The following is a 22,892-nucleotide window of genomic DNA, read 5'->3' on the forward strand; positions in this document are numbered from 1 at the left end:
ACGCGCACACACACACACAAAAGTCTGCTAAATTTAAAAAGTCTGCGAGTTTTCAAAAAGTCCAGATTCTCGGGTGGTCTGGATTTCTGGCATCCGGATTTTTGGACTTTTACTGTATATGATATCAAAATTATTTTTTGAATCCAGTTCCTTTGTGACCACATCATAATATCCAATCAAACTGGTTTTCTCCCACTCAACCATCCATTTATTCATAGCAGCAATTTGCCTCCAATGCCACACTGCTCCAATTTGTGCAGCAGTCTTCCATGTGCAACAGTATCAAGCCTTTCTAAAATCCAAATATATGATATCGAAATTATTCTTTGCATCCAGTTCCTTTATGACTACATCATAGTATCTAATCAAATTGGTCAGACAGGATGTCCCCTTAACAAACCCATGCTGTGTCCGAGTTATAACTGAAGTCTTGTCTAGATGATCTCGCAACACATCTTTAACCAGTGCCTCCATTAATTTCCATGGAACAGAAGTTAAACTAATAGGTCTATAATTACTTGTGTCTCCATTTGATCCTCCTTTGTGGATTGGGGTCACACTTGCACTTCTCCAGTCCATGGGTACCTCCCCTGAGTCCAAGGAAGCTCTCAAAATTATGGTTAAGGGTTTGCTTACTTCCTTTGCTGCCTCCTTTAATATAACTGGATAAATTCCATCTGCCTCAGGTGCCTTTCTTATGTTGAACTTCAACAATTTCTCCTCCACTTTGCTCCCAGTAATTACAAAATCATTTATTTCCCTGCTTGAGTTTGATAAGCTTCTGGCCTCCAATTCCCTACAACAGGGGTGGACAACAAGTCGATCGCAGCTTTAATTTCGGTCTATCACAACAAATTTTAAATATATATATAAAAATAGATTAGTCAAAATCTAAATATTATTATTATGCACCCCACTTATTATTATTATTATTATACGCTTATTGCAAATCCATTGAACTACATGATTATTCTCGTTGCCGTAAATCATATCAGCCATTACGCTTGTCTAGTGAAAATTAACATAGTTACGTTGTGGAGAGCATAGTGTATGTGTCTAATTCTTATTCAGCTTACTTAATATTAATAACTGGACAGTACTTATACGTTGCTTTAATAATATTTGACTTAAGATGAATACTATGAAAAAGAGTAAAACATAATTTTCATCAAGAGTGGGAACTAGAATACTTTTTTGCAATGATAAAAGAAAAATAGTTTGTTTGATTTGCAATGCTTCTGTAGCTATACCCAAAAAAGTAAATTTAGAAAGGCACTTCAAACACACTCCATGGTAAATACTAAAAGAACTTAAATCCAGATTATTCACACAACGAAATTTCTTCGTGACACCTAATTTACAATCTAAAGCATAACTGTGGCATCATTTAAAGTGAGTTGTCTCCTTGCAAAAAATGCAAACAATGCAAATCTGATGGCCAATTCATCAAAAATGCATTTTTAGAAATAACATATTCTCTTTTTGAAAATTTTAAAACCAAAAATCAAATTAAAAGTGCTCTTCAAAATCTGCAATTATCTGGAAATACTGTGATGCGACACATCAAAAAAATGAGCAAAAATGTGAGCAAACAATTGCATGCTCATATTGCTAATTGTGTGCCCTCTTCTTTACAACTGGATCAATCTACAGACGTCAGTGATACAGCACAATTGTTCATTTTTATTCATCTGGATTTCGATAATTCTGTCACTAGAGGAGAACTGCCGGGTATGGTTTCATTAAAAGAAAAACACTAGAGGTCTTGATATATTTAATGCATTCAAAAATTTTATTGAAAAAATTAAATTACCACTATTTAAGCTCATAATCAATAACAACAGATGGAGCTAAAGCAATGATGGGGCATCTTAATGGAGTGATCACATTGTGCCAAAAGGATAATGAATTCCCAGATTTTTTGAGTTACCACTATCATTTTTTGCTGGCTAACATGTGTCAGCCAGCAAAAGATTAAATACTAAAAGTGTTATGGACATAGCTTTCAAAATCATGAATTCCATCAGAGGACAATCTCTTCAAAGGAGACTGTTCAAAATGCAACTCAAAAAAAATTAACCAGATCTGACATTACAAACAGATGTGATGTGGCTGAGTCGGAGTAAGTTTCTAAGGAGATTCTGAAATTTGCCAGATAAAATTAAAGAATTTTTGATCAAAGGGGAGATGATTATCAGCAGCTACAAGATACGGAGTGGTTGTGTGATCTGGGTTTTTTTTTGGCAGATTTTAATAGTAAATTAAGTAATCTGAATTTGGAATTACAAGGGGAAAAAAAAAAAAAAATGTGGATGACATGATTAATAGTATTTCTGTACATAAATATCAATTTTTGGCAATGGCTAAGGATCTCAAAGAAAATAAAATTTGATCGTTTTGCAAATATGCAAAATATCCTGTTTTTGAATTTAATAGTGAGAAATATTTTCTGAAATTGAAAGTTGTGGATGATTTTGAAACCAGATTCAGTGATTTTAAAACAATTGAAGACATTGTTCAATATATTTCTTATCCATTTAATGTCAACTTATGAAACAAATTGCAGGGAAAAAAAAAAAAAAAAAAAAAACGCTGGGATTTTTCACAGGGAGAAAATATTACTTGAAAATGAAATTATTACACTGCGAAACGATATCTTCCTAAAGCCAGATCATCAGAAAAAGGCTTTTGGAAATATGTTTGCTGAGAAAAGTACCCAAATGTAAAAAAATGCAGTGAACTTTTAAATTCCTATTTTGGTTTCATATATCTGTGTGAATCAGCCATTTCATATTTGAAACAAAGACAAAGAATTGTTCTACTCTTATGGACTTGCATACAGTAGATTCTTTATGGTTGGCCTCATCACAGTATATCCCAGATTTTGAAAGCTTGGCAGATGACACAAAGATAAAAACTTCGCATAAATTAAAAATTTAAATACGTATGAATTTAAAATAAGAATTATGAACTGTATTTAATTTAAAAATTTATAAACAACATTTTTCAATATGTGCTGATTAACTTTTTTAACCATGTGCAATGAAATTCTTGAGATTGCAGCACATTTTGAAGAAAAAAAGTAGATCTTATCACAAATTAAGTTGGCCACCCCTGCCCTACAGAATTCCTCATGTGTGAACATATATGCAAAATACTCATTCGGTTTGTCAGCTACCTCAGCAAGGTCATCAACAATCAAACCATCAATATCAAGTGGACCAATCTGATTCATCCCCTTCCTTCTGGTCTTTGTTGTTCCTCTTTTCATATTTTGCCAAACATTTCTCATAATCTGCCTTTGCTTGCCTAACTAGTCTGATTACAGACTAGCTTATATCTGCCATATTCTTCTGTCACCTGATAATTTATATGCATCCCACGCAACTTTCTTCTCTGCCAAGAGTCTCATTAGTTCATCTAACATCCATTTAGGCCTAAACCCTGAACAGTATTTCTTAGTTGGGACAAAAAGACTAGTAGCTTTGTTGTTGAAGTCGATCATAAAAAATGCACCTGGATGGGATCTATCCAATCATATTAAGGAGACAGCAAAGGAGTTAAGCAAACCCTTAGCAATAATTATGAATGCATTCTTGGATTCAGGAAAGGTCCCTATGGACTGGAGATGTGGGAATATATCCCCAATTCTTAAAGGGTAATCAAAAGGTGACATGATTAATTACAGACCTGTTAGCTTAACATATGTTCCAGGGAAAATAATGGAGTTAGTAGTTAAAGAAGTAATGCAGGACCATCTGTACAGGAATGAAATTACACTGCAGTCACAGCATGGATTTGTTATGGGGCAGTCTTGTCTGACCAATCTAATAGGTTACTATGATGCAGTGACCAAAGAACGATGCAAAAAATAGGTAAATTACTGCTATGGACAAAAGGATGGTTAAGTAGAAGACAGAGTTGTTATCAATGGCACTGCTCTTTGTGGACTAATGTTATCATATCAATGGAGTACCCTGGGGTTAAGTGCTGGGCCCATTGTTGTTTTCAAAATTTATTAATGATATTGATGAAGGTATATATCAGGCTTAATGTCAAAGTTTGCAGATGATACAAAAGTTGGCAGGGTGGTTAATAACAGTATGCTATTGCAACAGGATCTAGAAAAGTTAGGCAGATGAGCTGAGAAATGGCAACTGAAGTTTAACATTGATAAATGCAAAGTACTGCATATGGATAGCAGTAACCCCAGAGTAACATACCAACTGTATGGTACTACACTCAGGGTAGTGGAAAATGAAAAAGACCTGGGAGTAATTGTGCAGTCAGATATGACATTCTCTGAACAATACAAACATGCTGACAAAACAGTATATGGGGCTTTGTCGATAATATCCAGAAACTTATCCCTTTATACAAGGCCATGGTTATGCTGCAACTTGAGTATTGTATACAGGTCTCGGGGCCTCACTTTAGGAAGGGTGTAGATCTGTTGGAACTGGTGCAGAGAAGGGCAACTAGACTGGTGAAGGGAACAAAAAGGTGCTCTTATCTAGAAAGGCTTCAGTTTGTAAATTGCAGTGTCTGGAGACTGAGCACGTGCAGGGAGATTTGATTGGGGTATTTAAAGCCTTGAATGGATTGAATACGCTGATTGTGCATGGCATTCTTCCTCTTGCTGGATCTACACACGAGGAGGCATAAATTTAAGTTGAGGAAGGATGGTTGCAGGGTAGATGTGTGGAAGTTTGCCTCCAGTCAGTGGGTAGTTGATTGTTAGAACAGGCTTCCATCTGTTGTTGTGGAAGTGGATGGTTTGCATAAATTCAAGGAAGAGCTAGACAAATTCTGGGAGGGTATTATGGATGGGAGAAGTGTGTTTTTTTTTTTTTTTTTTTTTCGGCTGATGCTAAATAAGCTTGCTTTCTTGCATCATTTGCTGCTACTACTACCTATGCTCTGATATAGACCTAAGTAACTGTAAGGCTTTAACAATTTGGGGATAAATTAGTATAATGACACAGCATGAAAAGCAAAAGAATGATCTCCGAGTTCAACATTTGTATACACAAAGTTCTAGAAGAATATACAGGTAGCAAGGAAATCCAATGGGTGTCTTATTGTTGATTTATGAAACGTTTGCTTGTTTGAGATGGAGGGATCATAACCCTACTATATAAGGCAATGGTAAGACAGCATTTGGAATAGTGCCCAAGTATGGAGACCTCACACCTTAAAAAAAAAAAAAAAAAAAAAAGAGCTTCTTGAAAGGGACCAGAGATGAGTAACCCACTTGGTAAGATCTGCAAAATATCACCCATATGAGTAAAGACTGCTTATTTGGGCTGCAGAACCTTGGTAACAAGGCACCTCATGGTGGTTGGTTGCCAAGAGGACCTGATTGAGGTCTATAAGTCTCTGAAAATAGTTGAATGAATGAAGGTGAAATTTTCACAGTTATAAATGAATCTAGAACTAGAGGCCATAAATTCAAATTCTGGGGACAGAGATTTAGACTGGATTGTAGGAAGTTTTCTTTTAGCCAGCAAGTTGTTAATTACAAGAAAAAATTACCTCCGTGGACTTGGGTTATTCAGAGGTCAGCCTTTACCTACATAAAGTGAGAAATACTTTTATTTTTTATATAATTTTTTTCATTTTATTAATTTTTGGATAGTGCAGTTAAAGCCTGTGGCTTTCTTGCACTATATGGCTATAATATTAATACTAACACATGGATGCTTAGACTTAAAATTATGAGAATCACAAACAGTTGTATCATTTGTGTTATATCAAGGGCTAAAAAGGCCATTTTGACTTTTCTTTATTTTAATAATAATACATACTCTCATTGGATGGATATCTCCATATGGTGGTTTACCCTCAGCCATTTCCAGAGCGGTGATTCCCAAACTCCAAATATCTGCTACACAATCATAACCAATCTCTTGAATCACCTCTGGAGCCATCCAAAAGGGAGTACCTATCACAGTGTTCCTTTTGGCCATTGTGTCCTGGAAGGAAAAAAAAACACCACATTTGTTCAAATTCATAAATACAGTATGTGCACCACATATAAATCAATAAAATTTATTAAATAAGGGTACTTAACTAAATAAATAAAAACAACAATTTTATACGAAAAATATGCACTGTTTTTGTAGCAGTTGATAAGACTTTTTACAACTCAACCAATGCTATACAACATAAATATTTTGTATTAAACTATACTCTTCTTATATACCAATCTCATAATCCAACAAGATCTACTTCAAAAATTTATCCACATGCCAAATTCTTTATTCAGATATGCAATGAGAGTAAATTAAAACATTCCTATCTCAACATACACAGATGTTCTTCTTCTTGAATCTAGGACTACACTGGATTTTCCCTCTCAAACATTAAGCCCTCAAAGACCTAATTATCTGTTAACTGCAGAAGTTGACACAATCTCATAGGAAAAAAATCAGCATGTTTCAAGTAGCATAAATTGTTTCCTTTGAATGCAACTGAACAGCAAACCATCATTCACAAAACAATTTCAAAGTTCAAAGCTTTTACTACCTCATACATACAGAGGCTGTATTTGGAAGTTCTGTTTCCACAAGGTTACAACTTACTCTTTTTACTGGGATTCAGGCACTTAATTCTTATCAGACACCACTTATCTTTCATTACAGTGAAAGATAAGTGGTGTCTGATAAGATAAGACCAAGAAATACTGCTATGTTTATTAAAACACTTTTCATTTATTCACTTTAAACTTCACACTAATTATGTTAATTGTTTGAATTACCAGAATTTCTTTCATACCTTTTAACCTGATACCACAATTTAACTCTCCTGAAAAGTGACTAAATATTTTCCTTAAATGACAAATAATATTTGTAGCCTTTGTTTAAATACCCCCCCTCCCCCAGATTGTGAAAAATGAAAGAGAAAAAGGAGTTTTTCACAAAAGCAGACTAAGAAGAGAAGAGAAGAACAAATGAGAATAGACCCTTGTATAACAGACATGGGGAAAGTCTCAACTAATATAGATGATATTGCGGATGAATTAAAGATACTCATGCTGATATTTACAGGAGAAAGGCCCTTCATTGTAAGGGGAAACTATGTAAATGCAGCTGGAAAGAATGAAATCAGCAAAACTAAAATTTCAGATTATTTACTAAAAAAAACTGAAATTTTAGTTTTGCTGATTTCATTCTTTCCAGCTTCATTTGCAACATCTGGTCAGACATTTGAGCCTAAAGGTGAATAAGGCTCCTGGAGTTGATGGCATATACCCAGATATTTTAAGGGCATCTCTGGACTGAAGAAGTGCCAATGTATCACCAATACATAAAGGCAGTTCTAAGAGTGAAGGGGTTACTACCAACTAGTCAGCTTGACTTCAGTGATATGGAATCCATAGTCAAGATTGCAGTACAGCATCATTTCTATAGAAATGCAATTCTGAAGGAAACACAGCATATTTTTTGTAAAGGGAAAATAATGTTTAACCAACTTAGTAAGCTATTTTGAATCACTCATGAGCTGGATGTAGAAAATATAGGAATTGTTTACTTTGATTTCAGCAAAGCATTTGATTCAGCACTGCACAAGAGGTTACTCTCTAAGCTGGAACACATTGGAATCACTAGAAAAAATTCTTCAATGGATTGTAAGGTGGCTGCAGGGTAGGAGGCAGAGGGCTAGAATTAATGGTCACTCTTCAGATTGGGCCAACATAAGAATGGGGTTCCCTATGGATTAGTACTGAAGCCATTGTTGTTTTTGATTTTCTTAAATGACACTGACAAAGGGATACAGAGCATTCTGTAAAAATTTGCAGACGACATCAAGATTGGTAGAGTAGTTACTAATCAGCGCCAAGCAGAGCTTTTTCAAGTTGACTTAGATAGACTTCAGGGATGGTCAGAAAAGTGGCATCTAAGTTCTAATGCAGCAAATTGCAAGATCTTACACTTGAGGAATAGCAACCCCAAAATGATGGGGTTGAATTAAACACAGTTGAGAAAGAAAAGGATTTGGGAGTTACAATATGGCCAGACATTAAGTCCTCCAAGCAGTGTAGATAGTAGGTAAGGAAAGCCCACTGTGTCCTATTGAGATTTATTGTACATTTGCTTGTAATAGCAAATGTACAGTAGCTTGAGGTCATAATCCAGTTTAAGGCAATCATAAGACCTAAGACTGCACTTGGAATACTGTGTTCAAGTATGCAGACTGCACTTAAAGAAAGACACTGAGCTTCTTGAAGTCAAGAGACAGGCAATGCAACAAAATGCAAGATGATGTGCAGAGTGACGTCCATATGATGAAAGAATATTTTGGCCACAGAGAGTTTTGTAACAAGGCACCTCAGAGGAGACCCGATTGAGGTGTACAGACTATGAGGGGTAAGTAAAATGAATGAGGGTGAAATGAGGAAGAACTGGGGCCATAAATTCAAATAATGAGGGAAGAGGTTTAGATTGGATTGCAGAAAGTTTTCTTTTAACCAGCAAATTGCTGATTACTGGAATAAGTTTCACCTGGGTGGTTGAGGCTGACAACTTGTAGAGATTCAAAAGTCAATTGGATAGGTACCTACATGTGAAGGGAGTCAATTACGTAGTTTGTTTTATTTTATTTTTCTTTATTTATTTTATTTGATTTTTTTTTTGGCTGGTGCCAAAAAAACTTGGATTCCTTGTTTCAAGTATTATAAATATAATACTATAATACTTGAAATAGTATTAGCCATGTGACTAATACTATTTCAAGTGCATTAGCAAATAGTAATAATTTATGATATATATATATATAAAAAAAAAAAAACAGGCAAAAGCAACAACTTTATTTGCAAACTGAGAACATTTTGTGTATGAGCTTATTTTTTTTTTTTTTTTTTTTTTTGATTTGGTAGTTGTTGGCGCATCGGGCTTCTGTGGCCATATTGCACCTCCCAAGGTTTTTGCAGTACTTTGATCCAAGCCCGAGGCGGGAATCGAACCCGCGACCTTTGGGTTGCCGGGCAGGTACTTTACCCACTCGGCTAGCCCGGTCGGCGTATGAGCTTATGTAGTATCAGCCAAACAAAACAAAAAATTACACAACCATTCCTTCTAAATGTTTGTCCAGTTCCTCCTTGAATTTATTTAAACTATCAACTTCAACAACAACAGATGGAAGTTTGTTCCAGCAATTAACCACCTGCTGGCTAAAGGCAAATTTCCACACATCTATTCTACAACTGTCTTTCCTCAAATTAAATTTATGCTCCCTTAGGTTCATAATCTGAGCAAGTGGAAGAATCCCATCAGAATTCAGTGTGCTCAATCCATTCAAGGCCTTATACACCTCGATCAGATCAGGTGCCTAGTCTCCAGCCACTGCAATTTGCAGAACTTAAGCCTCTTTGGTAAGAGGATCCCTTCATTCCCCTCACCAATCTTATTGCCCTTCTCTGCACATGTTCAAGCAAATCTACATCCTTCCTAAAATGAGGCCTCCAGACATGTACACAGTACTCAAGGCGTGGCCTGACCATTGCCTTATACAAAGGGATAATCACCTCCTTTTCCCTGCTAGCAAAATTCCTGTATATCATTGACAAAAACCCCATGACCTGCTCTTGCAGCCTGTCTGCATTGCTCAGAAAACTTCATATCTGATTGCACAATTACTCTCAGGTCTTTTTCACTTTCTACCACCCTAAGTGTAGTATCACACAATTGGTACATTCCTCTCAGGTTACTTCTACTCACTACTCATATGTAGTTCTTTGCATAAGGATCAATGTTTTGTCAATGTTAAACTTCAGTTGCCAATTCTCGGCCCACCTGCCCAAATTTTCTAGATCCTGTTGCAATAGCACACTGCCATTACTGTCATTAACAACCCTGCCAACCCTTGTATCATCTGCAAACTTTGATACTAAGCCTGATATACCTTCATCAATATCATTAATAAATATACAAAACAGCAGTGGGACCAACACCGAACCCTGTGGAACTCCACTAATAATATTAGTCCACGAAGAGCAGCATATATTGATTACCAGGCTGTGACTGCAGTTATACTGCAGTCACAGCCTGAATTTGTTCAGGAGTGATCTTGTCTGATCAATCTGACTAGATTGATCAGACAAGATCAGACTAGATACTATGACACAGAATGACACAGACTGACACAGACACAGATTGATCAGACTAGATACTATGACACAATAACAAAGGAATTGAATACAAAGAACTATTTTGACATCATGGACTTAGATTTCAGAAAAGGTTTTGATGCTATTGCACATAAAAGACTACTATACAAATTGGAGCAGTGTGGCATTAAGAACAAGTTGCTGCTATGGATAAAGGGATGGTTGAATGTGAATAAGACAGAGTGGTTATCAATAGGCACTGGTTGAATGTGATAAGACAGAGTGGTTATCAATAGGCACTGCTCTTCTTGGACTAATGTTGTTATCAGTGAAGTTCTCCAGGGTTCAGTGCTAAGCCCATTGTTGTTTTCTATATTTATTAACGATAATAATGAACACAATCAGGTTTAATGTCTGGGTTTGAATATGATACAAAGGCTGGCAGGGTAGTTAATCACAGTAATCAGTGTATGCTACTTCAACAAGATTAATATTAGGCAGATGGTCTGAGAAATGGCAAATAAACTTTAATATTGACAAATGCAATGCACTTCATATGGGGAGCAGTAATCCTAGCTGTATGGTACTACACTCAGGGCAGTGGAAAATGAAAAAGACCTGGGGATAATTGTGTAGTTATACATGACGTTCTTCAAGCAGTGCAGATAGCTGAGAGGACTGCCTCTTTGCACTGTTCATGGGATTTTGTCAACGATATACAAGAATTTTGCTAGCAGGGATAAGGAGGTGATTATCCCATTGTATAAGACAATGTTCAGGCCACATCTTGAGTATTGCGTACAAGTCTGCAGGCGCCATTTTTGGCACGGGCAAAAGAGAGGTGCTCTTACTAAGAAAGGTTTCAGTTCTGCCAATTGCAGCAGCTGAAGACTAGGTGGGATTCTTCCTCTTGCTCAGATTATGCAATGAGGGTGCATAAACTCAAATTGGGGGAGGATAGTTGCAGAATAGATGTGCAGAATTTTGTCTTCAGCCAATGGGTGGTGAATTACTGGAAAAACTTCCATCTACTGTTGCGAAAGTGGACAGCTTTAATAAATTCAAGGAAGAACTAGAAAAACTATTGTTAAAGATGGATAGGTGAAATTATTAAGTAAGAATGTATGCTGTATAGTAATCACCACTAATCTCAAACTGGCAATTAAAGTGCAACAGATATTTTCCAGGTAGACCTGTTAGACCTTGTGCCATGGCTGCTTGTTAAATGAGATTGCCTAGTCCAAAATGACTCCTAAGAAATTTGCTTAGGCTCTGGGGATTAGCAGAAGATCAGTGACAGCAATACGAAAATAAAAAGGAGAGTTCCAGTAAAGAGAACTTTATTATGAGAGTTGATCTGTTTGGGTTAATGGACATTCCAAAGGATTTTTGGAAGGTTCACAAAGAAGGATAACAGATTGTTTAAAAGGCTGGCATTTTCTTGCTTCTTTGAGAAAGAATAAGTGATATAACCCATCATCCACAGATGTGAAAGAAATTTTTGTGACTTCTGATAAAAGGAGAGGAGAGGAAAGAGAGTTTAGTTTGGGGTACTCCTATTAGTATATTTTAGAGATATATGCATCTTGTTGCTGAATGTGATACAAATGTTGAAGGTGTTTTGTTGCTGCACTGGAGATTAAGTAATTTGCCCAATGTCTATTTGTGGGATTAGAGAAGAAAGTATACATTTTTCTATAATCTTTAGAAAACCTGAGTTACTTAATACTTTAGCTGCTTACTTTTCTGATGACCTTTTTTTGACCCGTGATTGAGTCAATCTGGATTAAAAAGGGAAGACATTTTTGGGCTTTCTTCTCATTATGACTGAATTAATCAGCCTACGACGAAGACTGCTTGACAAAAATATCTGGTTTTCTTCTGTAAATTGGAATAACAAGTTCCAAAAGTAAGGTGGTTTGCCCTCCAAGTGGATTAAAAATCTGAAGCTACATATTTGGTTCAGGAAGTAGTGAACATGTTAAGATAGGTCTTAAGACCTAACAGAATCGCACTTGAGAATGGGAATCATGCTAAATGTGCATGCATTGTTAAGTCCAGAAAAAAAGGACAAAGCAAAAGGACATAGTCAAATTTAAAAAAAAAAAAAAAAGTTACAATTTGTAAAAATTTACTCCAAGTACTTGAAAGGTAAAGAAACTTAAATCCACAGATTTGAGCTTAAATTGTAAGTTTGCGTACTGTAATTCTGATTATACCAAAGAGTAAAAAAAAAGTTAAACTTGAACTCAAAAGCATCTTACCACTATTTTTGTTGATGACATTCCAACATTTCAAATCTGATCTTTGGGATTCATTTAAATGTTGAACTGTCTGTCCCAAGCAGCTTTCATGTTCTATGGATGTTAATGACGAACAAGTTTGTTCAAGATTAATATCCATTGAGCATAGAAACAAAACATCATCAAATAATAGATCTGTGCTGTTTATCTGGAGAAAAGAACTATTCCTTTACTTCATTGAACCATGTGTCCAAACAAACCATATCGAAAAAGTATTCAGAAAGAATGTCATAAAAATTATGTAACTTCTTGACTAGGATCTACAAATTTTCAGAATGACAGAAAAAAAAAAAAGACCATAAATAAGCTGGAAAAATTTACTACATTTTCATTTTACATCTGTTCTTCTTTCCAAAGAAAATTTCATTCCTGCAACTAATCTAATTACAGTTTGTTAGTTTGCACATTTATGCAAGATTATGAAACGTTTATACATTTGTATTTGTAAAATATAGCTAAGCGGTGAATGAACTGTGACAACTGTCCAAAATTCAAGTACAGTTAAACAAAAAAAGTTAGATAATGCATTTCAGGCACATTAGATTTTTATTTCTCAAATAATTGATTTTTTTCATTTTCTGCAATTAAGAGAAATGAAAAGTAAATAATTGATTATCTTGCTACCAATTAATTACCAAGTAACTAATAATATATAAAAATAACTGTTTTCACTTTGTTATATGTACATACCTTCAACAATATTCACGCAATGTTTTGCTTCACCTGAATTTTTAATAAAAATTGAAATGCACCATGTATTCCATAGATCTTCTGTGATTTAATAAAATAAACAAATACCTCACATCATTACCATGATGTGAGGTATGCAGTCAACATTTTTGCAACACTTTACTTATTTTTCTCCTAGATTTTAATAGCAATTGAAAGATAGCACCTATTTCAAATTTATGCTATAACAATATATTCACATAATGTTAATATAATAAGAAAATGGTAACAATTCATGATTTGTATGGTTAGTAAACCGATAAAAAAAACCTGTTCAAATTTCATATGCATGAAAAAGAACCAAGAACATTTCTTTACTATGTACAGTAAAGAAATATTTACTGTATTTCTATAGCAAAGAAAAATACAGGCAGTTCCCACTTTACGAGTTCCCGGGTTTGCAAGTTTTTTTTTTTGTTTGTTTTTTCCAAGTATCAACAAAATTGAAAATATGAACATTAATTGCAAAAAATGAATGTTAAATATTCATAAATACCACATTTCAAACCACATGCGTAGCTATACAATACAGTATACCCTGCTTTACAATATTAATCTGTTACAGAGACACCATCGTATCGTGAAAATATCATAATGTGAACCCAATTACACATTGTTTTTTTGGTAATTCGTTCCAAGAACTTGGAAGATGAAATTTTTGCTATATAACCAAGCTATTTATCTCTCCAAAAGATCATTTTATAATGTAAATTGTATTAGTTACCAATTCAAATCATTAAAATGCACTACACTTTCACAGTTATCATATGTTCTGTTATAAGATTCAATTTTGAACACCTTTGTGATATTTTTCTAAAGCACATTTCTGAAGGTCATGACCATAAAATAATAAAAACAATTTGCACTTACCGGTTTATTGGGCTTTTCTGTTAGTGCAATCAATTATAAATGGGCAGTAAATAATTGATTTATAATTGATTGCACTAACATAAAAGCCCAATAAACTGGAAAGTGCAAATTGCTTTTATTGTTTTATGACCTCCAGAAATGTGCTTTAGAAAAATAAATGGAATTGTGTGTTTTTTTACGTTATTATGGTGAAATGTGTTTCCCATTTACTGACATCTTCAATCATATAAGAAACATAAATAAATTTTCAGAATCTTCTCTTCATTCTTTTTTTTTTTTTAAGCTTTGTAAACTTGTCACTCCACGCAAATCGTGTTAGTTGCAATCTCACTTGCACATATCATGTTAGTTGCAATTTGTGCGTGCCATTAAAAAATGCTTATGCATGCTATCATGAAATTTATAAAGAAAAGAGAAGATTATCTTGGAAACAAACATCTCTTGAAACATTTCTGAAGAAGATGCTCCTTGTGTAACAAACCAACAACGAGTGTGCATTTAGTCAATGGTGATGATGAAGAATAAACATTCTTTAACATTTGTAAGTCATAAATAATTTCTTTATTATTATAATTTGCTTGATTTTACAGGCTACATTTTCATTTCTTTAGATAAATCAATCATTGTTTAAACAAACTAATTAGCTAACTAATTTCATTGTTGAGAACGTAACCCCTGTTTTTAACATTGTCTATGGGATATAAATTCCCGCTTTACGAGCACATGCTAGGAACAAATTAACTCGTAAAGTTGGGAACTACCTGCAGTCTGTTTTTCTAGAACTATTTTGTACTATTTTTACCGAATGAGTATTCTGACAGTCTGACTGCCTAAAACGATGGATGAGCCAATATGATACCCAGTGCCTCAGCTATTGTTGATTAAGTGCAATACATATATTCCAGAAAATCACTATGCTAAACGAAAATGCACTAAGCAAAAATTACTTTTCAATAAGAATATACATAACAATGGTAAGATGCACTCCTGACTTAAACATTTTCATGTATAATGTCATAAAAAGTTGTCACATATTTCATCTGTAGTTCAGCTTGAAGTGTTATTTTGTGATAACTGTATATGTATAGAACCATACAGAAATCAGAAAATTTAATTAAAACTAAAAATATAAAAAATAAAATTAAACTATAAAAAAAATAATAAATAAGGAAAAAATTACTAAAACTCATTTAAAAAAAATAAATAGCTTCACTGATTTATTGGAAATCTGTGTTGGATGTGGCCTCATCACTTTTGCTGGATGCATGCATAATATACTGATATTATAGATGTATAGTGCTGATAATGAACTTTTTCTAAAAATTATGTCCAATATACTTTACATAGCACTAGATGTCTGCTTCTCCATTTAATGCATTTAATTAAAACTAAAAATATAAAAAATAAAATTAAACTATAAAAAAAATAATAAATAAGGAAAAAATTACTAAAACTCATTTAAAAAAAATAAATAGCTTCACTGATTTATTGGAAATCTGTGTTGGATGTGGCCTCATCACTTTTGCTGGATGCATGCATAATATACTGATATTATAGATGTATAGTGCTGATAATGAACTTTTTCTAAAAATTATGTCCAATATACTTTACATAGCACTAGATGTCTGCTTCTCCCCATAAAGTTCTGCATAACATTCAATTGAATTATTCAATGTTTTCTCTAAATAGTTTCCTTTAAATGTGTAGATTACACTTTTATCCATAGGCTGGGTCAAGGTTGTTATTTATTTTTTTGAAGCAGTTGAACTCTAATATTATCAGACTTCTCATTTAAGTTGACTGGATGTCCAGGGGTTATTGTTCAGAAGCTACAATGCTTTGTGCATGATGTCATTATTTTTGAAATATTTCTACATAGCAGCATACAAGTAAGAAGTAAACTATTTCTTCAAAAATCTTCCTAGTTGCCCAACCCCTTCTGATTTGATTCCCACAAAATAGAAAGCAAAGTTTTTTTATATCCTTTAAGATTGCATTCTCTCTGTGATATACTAAGCATGGGCTTCAATTTAAAATCCCTTCAGCATTTGATCCTACAAAGTGGTGAAACTATTTTTAGCGACCTTAAATCCAGATGTGAACTTTACCTTGTGGGAAATAAAAGTTCTTCTGGGCACTCTTTTCTAATGAACCTCTTCTAACGAAACCTCTTCAAATCACTAACTCCTTCACCAGTTAATTACAAGTTGTGTATGGATTAAAATGTTCAAACAATCCAGAGCTGGCATTGAAATTTTCAGTGAATATAGATTCACTTTTAAATCTTCAAAGAGATTCTTGGCTTTCGCTTGAATTATCATTGTGTTTAGTCTTCAATTCAAATTACTAAGCCTCCATTTTCTCCATTGTCAAACTAAGCAAGTTCTGTAATTTTCCAGATGTAATTAAATCCAGAATGCATTTTTCTTTTATCTTTATTTTTCTTTAATACATTTCCTCTTATATTACAAGTTAAAGAAGATGGTCTTTTTGAAGATATAATAAAATCCTTCCAAATATGAATAATTTTAAAAAATTCACGGAGCAGAAACCTACGCCATTATTACTGCATGACACAAGATAAAAGATCATCGTGGAAGTAAAGTAAGGAAAGGTTACACGATTTGACAATCTTTGATTATCAATGGTTTTTTCTACATTTTAATAAGCTGAGTTATTTGTGGTATGATCACAAACCAACACAAACCTTGAGGCCAGTAGTTGCAGTGATGTGCAAATTAATCTTAAGATTGAGTAACTATAGCCTTTGATTCAATATGGTGTACAGGTAATTCTCGTATAACATGGTAGTTAGGTTCTTATAAAATCTCATGTAGTGCGAAACCGTGTTATATGGGACTAAGAACCAGTACAAAAAGGGGGTTACGTTCCAAAGGCTAACAAAAAATACACCATTTTTTTTATAACTATCAGAAACTTAATTTTTATTAAAAATAGTAATGACTGAACAAATGCCTTACAAACTGTGATACATATATGTCAGATAATGTACATTCATTTAATTTTCTTCCTCTTCATTGCTGCTAAGCACAACCAAACTAGAATGTTTTCTCTGTTGCAGAATATCTTCACCTTGTGAACTTTCTTTTGCAGCATCTAGATTTCGTGTATCTTCTGCTTTCTCTAAAAAATCAGTAATCTAGTTTGTTTCCTTTTGCTTAATAGATCTTTGTAAATTCCATGTTATGGAGCTAAGCATTTCTGAAGCTCCCTTTTAAACTTTATGGTCCTTTTATTCGAAGGATCTTCATCCAAAAAATAAGATTCTAATTGCTCGGCTAAGTTTATGCCTTCCCATATGCTTTTTAGTGCAAAATTTGGAACTTCAGAATTTATCAGCGCTATCATCCTCTGAATTGATTTGATTTACCTTCGATGGCATTTCCACCAAATCCGCTTTGCCAGCCTCTTTTTCTACCAGTAATTCTTGAATGTCTTCAGTAGTCATACCATCGAAACCTTCCCTCCTACCGGCTTAGCAAGTTGTACTATCGCACTGATTCTGTTTTCTGCCGGTTCGACCATATTTCCTGAATGAACTGACTCTGGCCATACATTTTTCCAACACTCAGTTAATGTTGACAGTTGGTTTTACTTTGAGCGATAAAGCTATGATTCTAATACAGTCCACAACTGAAAAATGTTTCCATGCCTCCAGCACTTCAATAGATTCGGAATCAATATTTTTCAAAATCCATTGTAACGATTTTCTGATGTAATGAGTTTTAAATGTAAATTAAAGAAGTTGTATTAGGTAGTAGGAATATTATTTCAACGTTTGGATGACTTAAATCTTTTGGATGGCCTGATGCATTATCGAATAGTAATAAAACTTTGAAATCTAGATTTTTTTCACAAGTTCAATAGCACAGAACCTAACATGGGGATTTTATGGATTTTAAAATATGGGGATAAAATATTTCCCAATATTATTATTTTTTATTTTTTTGCACAAAGACTAGCAAGCCAAAAGTGGGGAGTCACAAAAGAGAATGGAAATGTTGAAAAACTATATCCAACATAATAGCAGGATTTTCCCCACATAAAAGCTTAAAAATAGCTGGTTATTCGAGGTTTGTTGCAATTCTCTAACCGTGTTGTGCGAGGATTGCTGCAATTTATCAATCGTGTTAGAGCGAAACCGTGTGGTAGAAGTAGTATGTTATACGGGGGCTGCCTATATATGAAGAAAAATACATGAAACACTGAAATTTAACTTTCAATTTTAATAAGCTCCTTGGCAGAAAACAGCAAAAGTGAAAATTATATCCAAACTTAATGAAAAATTTCTATAAAAATGCACTAAAGGGAAATCTTACAAGGGGATACTTGTAGAGCATATGATTTTTTTTTTTTTTTTTTTTGGTAGTTGTTGGCGCATCGGCTTCTGTGGCCATAGTGCACCTCCCAAGGTTTTTGCAGTACTTTGATCCAAGCCCGAGGCGGGATTTGAACCCGCGACCTTTGGGTTGCCAGGCAGGCACTTTACCCACCTGGCTAGCCCGGTCGGCTGTAGAGCATATGAATAACCTAATTAATATACATGAAAAAGACAAAATGATAAACAAAAATAAATTTCTATTAGTCCAATTTTAATTAAAATTTGGCTGGAATCTTTCTAAAAGAGCCATATTAAAAAATCATTGAAAATCCATTTTGTGGAGTCAAGTAATTGTATGGAGACAGAAGGATGTGGTGAAGACTTCACACATATACTAATGTCCTTAATAGCATTATGCAGCTACTGTTAATCTTGTAGTCAGTGAATCTCCCCCCAAGCTAGCAGTTTTCCAACCCACCTAACACTGCATCGATAGCATCAGCAAATACTCTTGCACCTTTTCAATTTAAGTGTATCCCATACATGTGGAAGCAATCTCTCTTGTTAACAAGCACAGACTACACTTAAAAAAATTCTACCCAACAAAGCCTTGCACAATCTCTCCATGACCAAATTGATTTTCAAGGCTCTCATCACCTACTCCCTCCTATCATGTCTGGGCAGAATTGCAGATGCTTTCAAATTTAACCCTAACTCACGACTTTTTTGCAACGCTGACCTGTACTCATTAAGTAAGTCCACAGATCTCCTACACTTAATGTCATTGGTGCCATTAAGTGTAGGTGTCATTGGTGCCATTAAGTGTACAACAATAGCACCTTTTGTGCCCTTAAAAGACAATATCTGCTCAATGGCATTGACTTTTGCCCCTGGTCCTCTCCCACCCATCCTTTTTGCATAATATATTACCCATCTCCCTAACAATAGAGTCGCTGACAATAATTAGCTCCTGTAACACAGCACGTTCTGCGCTGAAGATTGCCACTGTGTTGCCTGATGAACAAGAGTAAGCTCTGGCATTGAGTTGGGCAGCTGAGAACTTGATGGCTTCCCCATTTTAATTCCTTCGAGGACATCTACCTGACTCTTCAATTCTCATAGATGCCCATAAGAACACTGAGTTGATGCCTAAAATCCTCACTCTTTACATCGAGCACGCGCACATACACACACGCGCACACGCACACACACACACACACACCCCGCACATAGAAAGACATTCCCCTTGGCTAGATTATGTCCTGTTACAGAAAGTTCTGCAAACATTTCACAAGTTTCACATTTTTTTCAGCTGTGATGCATTGGAGAATCGCCCCCTTTGGTTCTCCATCAAGCCACAGCAGTCTTGCTAGTTTGTGCCAGTTGATTTGCTGCTCTAGTCTGGGGCATGATTTCTGTTTGAATACAATTGATCAACAATGACAATTAATAAGATTAATAAATTTAATTAAACTCATGAGGCCTAATGACTCTGAGAAGTACAACGAACAATTGTAAGATAGTTGGAAAGATAGTTGCAGAATACATGTGCGGAAATTTGCCTTTAGCCAGCGGGTGGTTTTGTTTGTTGGAACAAGCTTCCATCAGTTGCAGTGGAGGCCAACAACTTGAATAAGTTTAAAGCAGAACTAGACAAACATCTGGATTTAATGGATGGCTGAAATGGTATATTTTATTTATTTTTTTTTTTGGCTGATGCTGTATAAGCTTGCTTTCTTGCATCATATGTCTCTACTAATGCTAATTCTAATTATCTAATTACATAATAAAGACATGGGTAAGGTTTCAATTCCTACAAAATTGCATTATTTTTTTTTTAAAACAAAAGATTGCTTTACGTTACATGAAGCACCTGGCTTAGTTTTTATTTATATAAAAAAAATTCATATGTTTAGTATAACTGCCACCAATAATATGGAATACCAATACCTCCTATAATCATATTATAGTTAATCAGTTAATTTAACTTACAGTGAGCTGTCCAGCCACACCAAAATCAGCCAACTTGGCATGGCCTTCTGTATTGAGCAGGATATTCCCAGCTTTGATGTCCCTATGGATCTTTCGTCTGTGATGTAGATATTCTAATCCTTTTAATGTGTCTGACAAAATAGTGGCAATTTCATCTTCTGTAAGCTTAATTAAAAAGAAAAATGAGAAACAATTAAAAGGGGAACTTCTTTTGAAAAAAACAAACCTAAATGAATAGCAAAAACATTTCGCAATTCATTGCAAAATGAAGTGACTGTCCAATGTTATAATTACTCTTAGACAAACTAAAAAAAAAATTTGAGAATCCTACATAATGTCCATTTCCCAATATCTTATAAACAAATAAATCAAGCTAACAACTTTCAAACTGCTTTCTTCTACATGGAATACTTACCTCTTAGTTTTGAGATGATGCTTAATCTGATGCTTTCATAGAGTTTCAGTGTTCAATGAGAATTTTATATGAATAACAAAAAATGTTCTACAAAGTGAGCAACGCATTTATATGTACTATAATCAGTTAGAGATTCCAGCTGCATCTATGAAGGATAAAGCACAGGTCTGACAAAAAAAATCTGTATATCACATGTTGTAAACTAAATATATCTCAAAAACCATATGGAGAGTTCTGAGAAAATACCTTGCCTTCATTCTTCTTAAAAATCGTAACTGTTAAACACTTCACCATGGATGACAGCATGCAGAGTTAATAATTTTGTTGCTGATGACACCTGTTTAAAACCTGCATTTATAAAAGGACAACATACCATCTTTCTGGAAAGGTTAACAGACAATGTTCAAATATGGGAAAGTGATCTGTATACCTACATTGAATATGTTAGAGGTAGCCTTAAAGTGAATTGTTTTGTGCCATCAATGTTGAAAAAGCATATGGAACATTTCAGAACTGTGGCTGATGCCCCAGCTGTTAGAGAGAGAGTCTTATGTTTTATTTCAAAAGATTATTTCACAATGTGACAACATCCCTAAATGAACAATTTCCTGATTGTTGAATTAGATGCTGAGGATCCGTTAATTGGCTACTTCATTCACCCAATATCTCCCTCCTCTTGCATATAAAAATAACTGGTACCAGAAATAATAAATATAAAAGAAAGATAATATTTTGAAGACTAAATGCACAAGGGATAATACGTTATGGGCTGAGATTAACTTTATAATATTGGTGTAAATACACCATAGTTTACCCATAAATTTAACTACATAAGTATTTACACCAATATTATACAGTTAATCTTAACCCATAACATATTATGCCTTGTACATTTAGTCTTCAAAATGAACTAAATGAACTAATGACACGAGTCTCATTAGTTCATGTAGTTTATTTGGCATCTCTCATATTGTGGAATTAAGTTTGCAACGGTGATGGCATGGCTGCATTATCAGGGTACCTGCCCACCCATCGATGAGTGAGCCAACAAGGTCCGAAACACGTCTGGGTGGTGGCATCCACTGAGAATAAATAACAGTAGTTTCCTCTACTAGAGAAGCATTATTTATTTGAAGTAGTGCAATACCTGGTATCTCGTTGTGAAGGTAGCCACAATATGAGATATGATCAAACAATGTCGTTACACTACTTATGTAGTTAAATTTATGGGTAAACTATGGTGTATTTACACTAATATTATATATAAAAGAAAGAATACATAAAGCTACTGCAAGAGTTCAGTGTGATATATTATGAAAAACAAGAAGCTGAATATCATCATATTCAATTATCTTAGATAACACTTTTTTATTTTGTCTAGTTCAATGCAAATTTTTTTGTGTAATGAATTTCCATTAGTTACATGATGATAAATTTTTGAAATCAGATTGTTTAGAATTACCGCATACATCCCACATAATGGTTATATGTCAACCAGCTATTTTATCAGAACTAATAGAATTTGACATCCTGCCACAGGTCTGTAAGGTTCTTTAAAGTGCCTAGAGGTTTGTTTGTTATTTGGTGTTTAGGAGCATTAGCAACTAAGGCCATATTGCTCTGGGGATATGCGGTGGTCATTCCCTGACCTTTCCGCATCCTCCATATTTGGTGGTCACAACCTCGAAGCCAAGTCTAATTAAGAAGCGTGTGCTATGCACTGCTGCTCCTGCCCACCTGGCAACAGAGGTGGCATGCCTAGAGGAATATTCATTTTTATTTATTTATGATATATAGGAAAAAGAAATTTCTTTATAATAAAAAGAAATTAAATATATATAAATACAGGAAAAAGAAATCCACGAGTAAACGATTTTGTCTATTCTCTGCGGAAACACCATTATGAAATAAGAAAAATATGAATCCTGGAGATGGTTAATTTGTGCATTTTAAGCCATCAAAGATCGGCCACGATGGAATCTGACTGATTTTGAATTTTTGCGCAGCTGTTGCCCATGGACAAGGTGAATTGCAAAAGTAACAGCTTCGATATCAGCGAAGAGCCACCAAACTCACTCAACTAGAATAATGTTCCAGCATGCAAGTACAAGAATGGTGCCTTGAGGACTGGCA

General features: G+C 34.5%; 1 protein-coding gene across 1 annotated transcript in view; it reads right to left on the reverse strand.

Annotated features, from left to right (window-relative positions):
- hpo (serine/threonine-protein kinase hippo) overlaps positions 1-22,892 on the reverse strand; it is a 185,335-nt gene that overhangs the window by 79,491 nt on the left and 82,952 nt on the right. Inside the window, exons 5-6 of the mRNA XM_090386778.1 lie at positions 20,345-20,509; positions 5,808-5,975 (exon numbers count right to left, since the gene is read on the reverse strand). Of these exons, the coding sequence (XP_090242904.1) occupies positions 5,808-5,975; positions 20,345-20,509 (333 nt within the window). The remainder of the gene's footprint in view (positions 1-5,807; positions 5,976-20,344; positions 20,510-22,892) is intronic.

Source organism: Mastigoproctus giganteus, chromosome 12, assembly GCF_048544385.1.
Source record: "Mastigoproctus giganteus isolate SK-2022 chromosome 12, ASM4854438v1, whole genome shotgun sequence".
Classification (NCBI taxonomy): domain Eukaryota; kingdom Metazoa; phylum Arthropoda; class Arachnida; order Uropygi; family Thelyphonidae; genus Mastigoproctus; species Mastigoproctus giganteus.